The sequence below is a fragment of the Passer domesticus genome, chromosome 2, assembly GCF_036417665.1.
Source record: "Passer domesticus isolate bPasDom1 chromosome 2, bPasDom1.hap1, whole genome shotgun sequence".
Classification (NCBI taxonomy): Eukaryota; Metazoa; Chordata; class Aves; order Passeriformes; family Passeridae; genus Passer; species Passer domesticus.
In genome coordinates, this window is record NC_087475.1 from 73,150,333 (window position 1) to 73,162,334 (window position 12,002).

The 12,002-nt window shown below is 38.7% G+C and overlaps 1 protein-coding gene across 2 annotated transcripts in view; it reads left to right on the plus strand.

The window, feature by feature from the left end:
• XPO4 (exportin 4) overlaps window positions 1-12,002 on the plus strand; it is an 80,383-nt gene that overhangs the window by 19,710 nt on the left and 48,671 nt on the right. For both annotated transcript variants that reach the window (XM_064409255.1, XM_064409256.1), the window contains 3 exons: window positions 1,358-1,463; window positions 4,967-5,108; window positions 5,360-5,498. In XM_064409255.1, coding sequence (XP_064265325.1) covers window positions 1,358-1,463; window positions 4,967-5,108; window positions 5,360-5,498 — 387 coding nt within the window. The remainder of the gene's footprint in view (window positions 1-1,357; window positions 1,464-4,966; window positions 5,109-5,359; window positions 5,499-12,002) is intronic.

Below are 12,002 nucleotides of genomic sequence, written 5' to 3' on the forward strand. Positions count from 1 at the left end.
AAAACACAAACAGCTTTTCCCATTAGGAACAGCTCTTGCTGCATGCAGGAGACTTGGGGTTACATCACAGAAATACCTGTTAAAGCAGATTTCTTGTGGTTTATTTACTGGAAAATATTTCACTTATGTTAAAAGCATTGCGCTTGATGGTTTTATTCCTAAAGTAGTGGACATAAACCATGACTGAAAGATAGGTGGCACACATGGTCTTCTCAAACTGCTAGGGACAGGGCTGGAATGTGGAGTTTGGAAGTTCAGCTGAAGTTCAGTAACGTACACTGTCACCTTGATCCTGCTCTGCAGTTTGGATGTGATCTTCCTGCATGTATGCATGTTCCTTTCTCAAAGGTTGGCATCAGTTTTGCTTACCCCTGTTTGTGGTATCAATCCCCTGCAAGCGTATCTCATGCCATGTGCAGTTCAGATAAATCCCAAAAAGCGGAAGTCATAGAATATTAGTGGCAGAAGAGGAGAGCAGTGTGGTGCTGTGAGCTGCTGATACTTTCTGCATGGCTGTTTTTACCTTGTAGGGCATTGTGGGGTGTTGGGGTTGTGCAGTGAGGTGGGGCTGCAGCACAGGCATCATCTGTGCTCCGTAGGCATCTCACAGGAGTCCAGGTTATTGCCTGGTTTCCTGCTTTACCTTGAGCTGATGCTCAGGTAGAAACCTCCCTGGAGCTGGCTTTCAACAGAAGAAGAGCAGTGTTACCTGAGCAGCCAAGGTGCCCAGGATGTAATGGGGTGGATGTATATAGGGATGGGTGTAAGCTGAGGAACCACCATAGCCATTCCCAAATGGGCTTACTTATCTCTTCAATCACACCAGTCCTCAGGATGAGAATTTTAATATTAAACACTAGAGGGTGGTATGTTCCTGCTATATACTTTATTTTAGAACATATCTGTAGTGATTTTTAAATCCTGTGATTTATTGTACAGCTACATGTTTTAAAACAAATGCAGAACTAAAAAAACAGTGCTTTGCTTCCAGGACTGTGAGCATGCTTAGCAGCATTTAGTGATGTGCAATGGTGTTTTTGGTCTGAGTAGAAAAAGAATTGGATTGAATTTGGATCTGACATATGACTTTCTTCAGAAACATTGTTAGGAAACTATACTTAAATTATCCACACACTGCCTGATACCTTGAATATTCACACCTATGTGCATGCAATGTAAATACAGAGTGGTATATAAGAAGAGGTAATGCCTGAAAGCAAGCAGTTTTGCCAAGAGATACTGGCTTTTGGTGTTTAACAAGGCAAACATTTATGTGTTTGACATTCATGACATTGACGTGACATTGTTTTTAGTATATTTTTGATCGGTGCTTGAATAACTTTTTTTTTTCTTTCAGGCACCACCTTCCATGGTCAACAATGAACAACGCCAACATGCTGAGCACATATTCTTATCATTTAGAAAATCAAAATCACCATTTGCTGTCTGCAAACATATTTTGGGTAAGTTTCAATAAATGAATTTAGGTGTGTACATTCTGTTATAACTGGAACTGTGCTGTTCTTTTGCAGCTGGGACTATGAACATCAGTTTAGATTTTAATGAGGGATACTTTTTGATGGAGGCTGAAGCCTATTACTGTCCTTTTTTATTTTATTTCTGTCAGTTTCAAAGCTGTAAGGTGTAACTTCGTGTAGCTAAGTTCCTAAACTGATTTAATAGATTTCCTCTGCAACATTATTGTAATACTGTCTAATCTGTGCAGCTTGTGCAGCTGCCAGTAGTGTGGTTGCTTGGCTTTGTGCTTGCTTCCCATTAAATCAGCCAACGATGCAATTTTATGCACTTCCACCAGATTTTGCATTGGTACTGAAATGAGAGTTTATTTCTAGTTGAACAACTTAGTTGCTGTTGTCAGCCCAGCTGGAGGAAAAGAGGAAAAAGCTAAAAAAGCATCTGTCCACCTGGTAGAAGCAAGACAGTATTGATTTGAAATTTTGTGTGATTATACCTGTGGAGAAAGGAAAGAGGCAGATACCACCCTTCATCAGAAGTTTCTTTGATTTTAGTGGAAGCATTCTAAATGTGGTTTGGTAGCTATTTATAAAAGAGAAATGTTTTTACAGGTGCTATAGAGACTTATTAGAGTTTGGCAGCTAGATCTGAAAATTACAGGAGCAGTAAAGATGTAAGATTGCTACTCAGCACTGTAGTATTGACTAGAAGTGAGTGCTGGGGACAGGTGAGGTGGAATTTCAATGAAAATTGACTCTGAGACCCGACAGGAGAAACCTCAAAGTTTGAACAAAAGAACACATGCCAAAACCACAAAAAGCAACTGTTCTTTTAAAGAATTTGCCAGAATGAACAGAGAAATATTATAATTATGTTGAAAATATTCTTTTCATATGTAATTCATTCTGCAGTATTTTTTGACAGTTATTTATAAATTTACTGGATTAGAGACTTTGAATTCATTAACATTATGATGTCAGTATTGCAGATCTACTGCTATGTTACACTGTGATATAAATTCCAGGATGTGCTTCCTTTCCTGCACCCATTCCACACCAAAATTTTTCTCTACAAATGAGGCTCTTCTGGGATTAGTATATTATAGAAATACTTAATCTGGTTTAGAAAACTGTAAAACTTTTGCAGTTTTTGCTTGATGGGTCAGCAAAATTGATGCTTCTTGTTTTTGTATTGATTTTTAGAGAAAATAAGGTGGGCAAAAACATCCTTAAATAAATTTGTTGGCAGACCATTTGGGTCTAAGGATGCATTCATCATCAATCAGAAATAAATAATGAAATCTCATGAAATCTTAAATGTGGCTGGTTGAATAGAATATGATGCTGATTTTCATACTTTTTGGATGTCTAGATATATTACATCCTTAAACTGTTCATATGCTACCACCATTGAAAATCCAGCATGTTTCCACGTGGGACAGGTTTTTCATGGGAATGTAGGTAGTTATGGTGCTGAGACCTGGAACTTAGAGACTTCAAAACTTTGTGCTGTCCTCAGTAAGTATCTGTACAGTATGGACAGAAAGAGCAGCTAGTTAAGATTTGGGAGTTGAGGAAGAAGAGGCAAGGATTGTGAAATCAGGAACCAAGAAGGAAATCAAGCTGTTCATGATGAAAAATAAAAGACTTGAGGTGTACTGTGTGCAGGGAAGATGTGCTGGAGCCAGAGGACTAAGTAGATGGTTTTTAAAAGAAATAAGAAAAAAATGGTCAAGACAGGAGCTGGAATGGAGGTAGAGAGACATAAGAAGGATGAGGTCATTCATGGAAAGAAGAGTGTAGGAATGACACAGGGTGAATAATGGAGAAGGTGAGCATATGGGAAAGGAGAACAGCCATTACTATGTTGTTGTTTAGAAACCTGGGGTTGAAGCCAGGAAACAAAAGGCACTGTGTTCTGCTGTAAGCTTATAACTGTCCAGTGCCCTGGCAAAACTTGTCCTTCCTTTCTTTAGTAAGTCCTGTGGAGGATGGTGCTGCTCTGGCTGATCACAGGCTTGCACCGGGGGCTGCAGCTCTGTGTCAGCGATCGCAGTTGTGCGGCTGTGGGACTTGGCGCGAAGGGGAAACTCTGTCCTTTTCTAATTACATTCTCTTTCTTTGTGTGCCTGTGAGCTTTGTACAGCTACAAAAGCTGAAGGCCCAAGGTAACAAGTGCCAGAATTAAAATTCCCTCAATTTGTTTTTATATGTGTTAGACATACACATTAATCTTTTACTTAAGTGGTTTCTTAGTTTTCCAAATTAAGCTAAGTAGATTTAAACGTGGTTTATTTTTGTTTAAGCATGTTTACCTCTGTGGGTTTAGATTTGGAGCCTGATTAAATTACTTTAAAATATTTTAGCATATTAACTGCTAGCTTTGATATAGAACGTGGATATAAAGGACATTTATATTATAAACTTTTGTGTATGTAATTGGGGCAAGGAAGTTTGTTTTGTAGTAATTTAAAGCCCTTCATCTTATGATTGAGGTTTTTTCAAACACAGTTTTTCTAGTCCTGGCAGGCTAACCACTATAGCTCAAACTCTGCTTCTTGTTCATGAATTTCATTTAATATTTTATGCTTTTGCCACCCTGTGGCTGCACCCTTTCTGAAAATTCTTTATGCAGAGCTCAGAATGTTATGAAACTGGCTTCTGAGATATTACCTGCTGTTTCCAAGTTAAATTTTTTAAAAGCAAAGGGACAACAACAAAAAACATCTCTGTAGCTTTCTAGCATCATAGAAATTTTATTCATATTCTGGCATTTCTCTTTAAATTGTATTTTGTAATCATCCAAACTGTTAGCCTTTCTCCCTAATATACTTTTATACTTTCCTTAGCGCATCTGTATACGTAGTAATCCTATATTCAGATAATAATGGCAAAGAATTCTCATACTGTGGTCAGAAATTACATTTTAGTTAACTCATAATAAATCTGGAATCTTGAACATGAAGTAGAACACTTTAAATGCACCATGGTGTAAAATTTTTTGCTTGGATAATTAAGCACAAATGTTACTTTTAATTTGCTTCTTTTTATTACCCATGAAATAAATGTACTTTTATGCACTATTTGTTTTTTCAAAGGCAAACACAGAAATTTCTAGCTTTGACATTACAGGCTTAATCTTTAACCCTGTAAGATTAATCACTTTTATTAATTAATCTATTTGAACTTAATCTGTCATCTTGTTTATTTTATTCCCCCATTGTGTTAGCATTCTTATTCTGTTCTTTGAATCAGCTTCCTAGCACAGACAACTTTCCCCTAGGTCATTGACTTGAGTAATACCAGACAATTTGATAATTGGGTTATTGATTATTTCTCCCCCTTTTGAGTTGTAAATTCCTTCTGTTTTCATAGCAACAATATTCTGTTTAGTAATAAATAATAGTAAGTTCCTTTTTTGTTTGTTAGAAGCACATTCAAGCTGAATACATGTCTTCTAATACTCAAGTTGTGTTTGTTTTTTCCCACAGAAACGAGTAAAGTGGACTATGTCCTTTTCCAAGCTGCTACAGCGATAATGGAAGCAGTTGTAAGAGAATGGATTCTCTTGGAAAAAGCTAGCATTGAGTCACTGCGAACATTCCTTCTAACCTATGTCTTACAAAGGCCTAAGTAAGTATAGACAACACACCTCTGGACATTTAGGATTCTGCATAAAATCTGGGCTATCATTTTCTTTCCCCTAGCAAGCAGTGCCAAGATAATTTTGAGAAGAATTTATCTTCTAGTCTTAGCCATTAACTTCTGTCAGCTTTCCCTTATGAATTCACACAAGATATTTGAAAAAGAAATGTATTTGAAATTTTATTGAGCATCAGTGTCCAGAATAAGTTGCAATTATATTTGTGCAATGTTGTTTACAGCCTTCAAAAGTATGTTCGGGAGCAGATTTTATTAGCAGTAGCAGTGATAGTGAAACGGGGATCATTAGACAAATCAATCGACTGCAAAAGCATTTTTCATGAAGTCAGCCAGCTGATCAGCAGTGGCAACCCCACTGTGGTAAGTACTTCATTTTTTTCCTTCAAAAGTTAAGCAGTCTGTATCAGCAGCTTACATTATGTACTTAGTAGCTATACAATGTTTTATACTTTGCTTATACAATTAGTCATTAAGTTGGCAACTATCCAGTCATTTACCAAAGTGGAGATTTTTTAAAATGTTTTGGGACTAGGGGTAGTATGTGTATACATACTTTGGTATACAAGGAGATCATCTTTTTAGGGAATGTTTTTCTGAATAGCTGCTTTAAGTGCCGTAGTTGTGGGTTGGTGCTTTGTTTTGGTTTTTTTTGGCGTGTTTTTAAAAAGTTATTTGTTTGTTTTCTTTAATCTAGTAGCAAGATCTAAAACAGATCTTCCATTAGCTGGGAGGTTCTTTGCACACTCTGTTCCCCTTCCATCTGTGCAGTGCTGCACTCTGCTGCGGCTCAGCTGTCGAAATGGACTGTGAGCAGGAGGCATAGGCCCTGCTGTTCTTTGGGAGACAGTAGGTGGAGAGAAAGGGTTGTGAGGAAGTAAAACGTGGAATGGAAATACAAAACTTATTCTTGATTTAATGTCATACTACTAGGGGTAAGTGTTACCTTCGATACTGAGCTCAAAGTGGAAACAAGGTGTCCAATATCTATCTATGCATTTAGTGAAATTCCGTTTGCTATGCCAGGGGATAAGTTTAGAATAGGTCATAATAGAGGCATGTAACTAGAGCTCAAAGAGAGGTGATTTTTTCTCCTACCAGATGAAAATCAAAGAGTATGTAGATTCCATGCTGAAACTTTAACTGAAGCTTTTCTCCAAAAAAAACCTTGAGAGAACTGGCTCATGACACTGCTGAGCATTTAGAGCAGCAGTTGTACTAGATAGATGGGAGGGGCAAATGTTTAACTCTGAAAATTCAATCAAAGTGTACTAGAAGTAATCCAGCTCATGTCATGGTCCTAAAAATAGTGCGTCACCTCTGAGCAACAAGTAATACCGCTCCAGGGTATGGAAATTTCATTTAGTCTCGTGAAACTTAATTTCACAGTTATTTACCTTAAGGAAACTGTTTCAGCCTTTTGATTCTGCGTAATTTGGTAGAAATGGGTATTTGTTAAGAAGAACTGAGTTAATGCTTTTTTCCAGGAAATATAGCCTAGTTATTACAATGGAGTTGCAGCTGAGGTTTTCAAGTTTTATGCTCAACACTGTGTATGCTCATGTAGTTTGTAGGCTCTTTGCATAAAGCTACAAAAGTGACGTAAATAGAAACGTGGACTTTGAGCTAAGGAATGCACAGTCCAGCTTGTGCATTTGTATTCTGTGCGTGCACTGTCCACAGACACCCTGCACTGACCACAGCATACAGCAAGCTAAGACTGCCTGCTCCAAGCATATCATCCTGGGCATGCTGCAGAGCAGAGCACGTTGCAGAGGAGCTCTGGCTGGGGGAAGGGGTACTCTTCTCCAAGTTCAGCTCACTGCCAAATTGAACTCAGTTTTTCATTTCCCTTTATTTAATTTTCTCTTTATTTCCTTCTCTTCACGAGTATGAATTTCTCCACACTTTTTCCAAAATATTTGAGCTCCAGTTCTAAGGATGATATTGAAAATGTCTAGGATGTGTAATGATGTTTTCTGTTCTGGTGTGCTAACAAGACTTACTAGCAAAAAAAAAAAAAAAAGACACATGATGCTGCTGAAAGGTCTTTTCTCTATGGCACAGTGGTTGTCTTTTGCAAACTGATTATAAGCACATGCTACCATGTATATGTGATGGTTTATATTATAAACTAGTTCTCATTCACAAAAATGTTCTCGTAATCTTCTAAGACTTAGCTGTAGGAGAGTTCTGCAGCTAAGTCTTAGAAGATTGCAAGAACATTTTTGAGAGAGACTCTGGTTCTGGCACCCAGGTTGCATGTGCAATAATAAGCAGTAATAAAATGGTGTTTCAGCATGCTACCTGCCAAAACTGCTTTCTGAAGGGAGTCAGGGCATGCCTCTTGTATAAATATGTAACAACTTTGAAAGGTTGATCCATCTTTACTTTACAAGAATAATGTTGGTATTTAACCTTTTCCATTCCCTGCAGCCCTCCACCCAATTTCTGTCAGATGTCTGTACTAACTTTGTGATCATCAGCCAGTCCTGCTCCATGAAATCCTTGGGACTTTTGAGTACTATCTTGTCAGGATCAAGTCTTGATAATTGGGTAATAAGGAGGGCAGTGAATGTAGATGGTAGTGTCTGTTGTTTGTGTCCTTTTGCAGGATTTGATGTGTTTAGTACCTCAGCTACTCCAGTACTAGTTAAAAAGATCTTCAGAGGTGGATGTATTTTGAGGCTAGGACATGAAGGTATGTAGTGGAAAACTGACATATGAGCAAGACTGATGAATGAACTGTTGAGAATGAAAAAATAAGGAGGAGGTTGGACGGAAGATAAGGAGAGGAATTGTGATGAGAGTAATAAAATTGCTTTAGTATTGAGTAATCTTTTAATAGGGGAACACAATGTATGTGTTAAGGAAATAATAGGACACTAAGGAGAGTTAATACTTCAGGGATGGGAAAGATGCATGGTTAGAGCCAGGTTTAGAACTGGAGTGTTGGCCTCTGCTGCTGCTTCTCTGCCATTTGGTGCTTTATGAATCTCACAGAAGAGACCTTTGTCTGAGAAGGGAAAGCAAACTTTTAGTCTGGCTGCTTATTTATTTGTAACTGAGTTTAGGTAGTAATCCTCTGGGAGGACAAAGTTTAGCTTTGGAGCTCTTGGTTTTGTTATTTCTGGCTCCTCCTGTATTATCAATATAAGCCATCCCTCTGCTCATGAAGGAGAATCTGTAATCTCCCTCCGACAGCAATTTCAAGATCTCTTTTCAAAATCTTAATTTATCTGGGGACAGAGTTTCTGGCAGCAGACCCCACAGTATCATGAGCCAATCTTACAATTCTAAATACATGTTTTCTATCACTGATTTCAAGATTTTGGAGAATTGCGTGGGCCAAGTTCTTCTCAACTATAAATGCCTTCAATTCCTTGGCTTTTTCTTGTGTTAAAATATTCTGCTTTTGCATAGCTGAAGGATTTCATTTGTCCTTCATCCCTGCCAGAAGGACAGGAATCCTGGCAGCTAAGTGACTGACTCCCAAGAGGAGGATCTCGTCTGCATGTGAACACAATCAGATTTTGTTTAAAACCAGACCGAGGTATGGATCACACCTCGATTTCTTCCATATGTGTAGGCAGATGCAGTGGGATCCAGCTGCTATAGACTTGACATGGGACTGGGAAGCAACAGAAGCTGTGTTTTTTTGAATGATTTTAATATAAAGTTCCATATCTGAAGCCTACATTCTTTTTTGTATATGGAAGAAGATTTGTCAAGACTCACTGGAGAAGCTCTGGGATCGTAACAGTTCTTTCTCTTGCAACATTTGTAAATCTGTTGTTCTGTTTCTCAATGTTCCTAGTTGGGCTAGAGAAGATCCAGCTGCTTCAGATTACCTAAAGCTTCCGAGGGATGTGCTGTGAATGGATTTCATGTGAGCAGTGGGAAATATTAATAAGCAAAATTCTAGGTAGTAATCTTCATTGAGGTTAATCTATCCCTTATAATGGCTGCCTAGATAACTAGTTGTATTTATTTAGCATTTACAGTTCTTTTTTCTATTCTTTAAAGGGAATTTTACTTCTGGAAACCTGTCTAGCTGTTACTGTTTCATGTAGTAGGGTTGGTTCATGTACTGGTTCATGTACATGTACATGTACATGTACTGGTTCATGTAGTTGGAGAGGCTGTCCTGACTTTCACATTTTGACAAATACATGTATTATCCACCCCAAGTTGTGTATTCTGGTCTAATAAAATTGTTACCTTGTTCTGTGTACCTCATTACCCTTGAGACATGTTGAGTTTAAAAAGCAGAGGGTGAGCCAGGATATTTAAATGGATAAGTTCTCTATAAAGGCCTAATTTAGTGTGTTAAAGATTGGTTTGGGAATTTTAGGAATCCAGAAACTACTCCACATATGAGGTTAAAACTCAGTGATAGAAATGTATGAGAACTTTAAAGTGTAACTTTAAAAGTAAAGTGTATGAGACCTTTAAAAGTAAATGTAAGTGGCTTTTTAGTAAGTGAATTAATCAGGGTGCTTTTGCACTTTTCAGATTTTTCTGTTGAAAGTTTGCTGGCTTTACCAGAGGTGCAAGTCTCCAGCTTAGTTGCCTAATAACTACTAGAAATTGATAACTCCCTAGTTACATTTACATTTACACTAGAGCCACATTTTCAAAGACAGGGCTGGGAGGTGAGGAGATGCATTCCAAGTGGTGAGATGTGCATCCCCTGTTCTATGTATGGCATCCTAGACCCTTTCTTTCCTCAATTTTGCCATCTCATGAGATATGCACCAGTGGAGTCCCTCACCTGTGACCTCACAGACTCACTGGGAAAGAAGAAATGAAGCCTTTCCATGTGTTACACCATGTATTTTTTTTATTACAGTGGTGTCACACAAATTAACAGCCTTGAGGAGAAAAGCCTCTTTAAAACATTTGTTGACTTTAGCTGCATGGTCTTTAGTCATTCTTCCTCTCAAAGGTGCTGCCTGTCAGAATAAATGTGTTCAGTAACATACTGGATCTTTGTGTTAGTCTGCTTAGAAACAGTCCTTTCTTCCTCCCAGCCTCTCAGTTTTTAATTTGGGCAGGTCTGCTGTGGAGCACAGCCATGTAATGCAGCTCATTTGACATAGGTGGCAGTATGGCAGGCAGAGCCAGGCAAGAAAGACCAGGAACGAGGACTGGGAAAAGTGGAGGGAGGGAGGACGCCTACCCACCAAAGAGCACTTGTTGGGATGGTGTATATTTAAAGCTGGGTGCTGCTGATGGTGAGCTGCATGGCTATTCCAATTATTCATTATTTTGAGTTTAATTGAAAGTTCTGTATTTATTCATGCAGCTGTGGTAGGAGTGAAGATCCAACTGATGGCATTTAGACAAGAACCTGGAGAAGGACGTGTTACCTTTATATATGGTTTTTCGGCCTTCAGCTTCTTTTATGAGATTACCTTTTTTTTCTCCTCTTGATTTCTGCTTCACAACTTTGCCTGTCTCCACAGAAACAAAGAAAAGCATGTTTTGCGCCCTGTGCTCCAGCAAACTCTGCCTGGACCTCTTCCATTATTAGTAGAGGCTGCTACTTCCTTTCTTTGTCCAAAGCCTGCATGCTTCACATACCACAAGATCATCTTCCTCTGGCCCATGGTGATTCACAGGGGAATTGACTTTTTCTTTCTCAGCTCACCCCTGGGGGCTTCCCTTGGTTTGGCTGCTTCCCCCCAGGGAAGGGAAGCAAGGTCTCACTTATTGTTCCACTGTAGCTCTGATGTGTTAACCTGGTGCTTGCTCATCTGTCTTAGCACAGTGGCAGAAAGGGAATGAGAGGAAAGGAGTGCACTGCCCAGCTAGTCCCTTACTGCTGACAGCACAGAACTGCAGCTGTAGGTCCTATTCCTATCATCATATCCCTCCTCTATAGCTTTTTTCCACCTGTTGGCTTGTTTGGGAAGGAGCAGATGAAAATCAGTGGGTTCTTCCTGGTGCTTGCTTACATTTCCTCAAAATATATTCTGGGTTTCTTTGGTTGGGAACCACTACTTCAAGTCCTGGGTCTCCCACCCATCTTGCAATACTCCCAAGTTGAAAAGTTGGAGTAGCCCCAGTTATTCTGTGTACATAAAGATATTTCTTTTGGCTCTCTGGCCATCCTTTTAACCTTCCAATTTGGAGTTGCAGCTTATGTTCTGGAGATTTAGATACTCTGAAAATGTTAGCAAAACCAGCTGTGCTTATTCAAGGAAACTAGAGAAGAAGACTATTACTGCCCTTACAAAGAAAGCCTTGCTTTAAACAACTTAGTAGAATTGCTTTTGATACATTCTCATTACAGAATTCTATCACCTAGGAGCAACGCAGCAAATTCTGCTTCCGATACATTTATTCTTTGATTTTTCCTGCTCTTGTGCAAGTTAAGTCCTCTAAATGCATATTCAGGCTGGCAGTGATCTAATGTAACAGGGTAGATGTGATGATTTGCTCTATTCAGGCAAAATCTTTGTTTTAAATATGCTTACTGCTTTTTCTGTAGGTGTAAATGATACTTGCAGAAGGCACTGCATGATAGTTTAGGTTTTGTAGTAAAATGAATTCTTTAATCAAATCTCTGACAACCTAACTGTATCTCTGCTCTGAATTCAAAACAAGGAAACAGTTTTGCTATTGGAGTTCATTTTGCTTTGTCTGTTGGCTTTATTGCTGCAGAACTGATATACCACATGTCCATTTTTTTCTAGGCTGTATTTGAACTCTTCTTTCATTCAGATGCTCTGTAACCTAACTACCCTCAAATTATGCACTTCATTTATTCCATGGGCAGCCCAGGCACAAGTGTGAAATCCCTTCAAACATTATGGCTTTAGCTTCTTTTATAGGGGACATTCCATTTGGAGAAATAAGTTG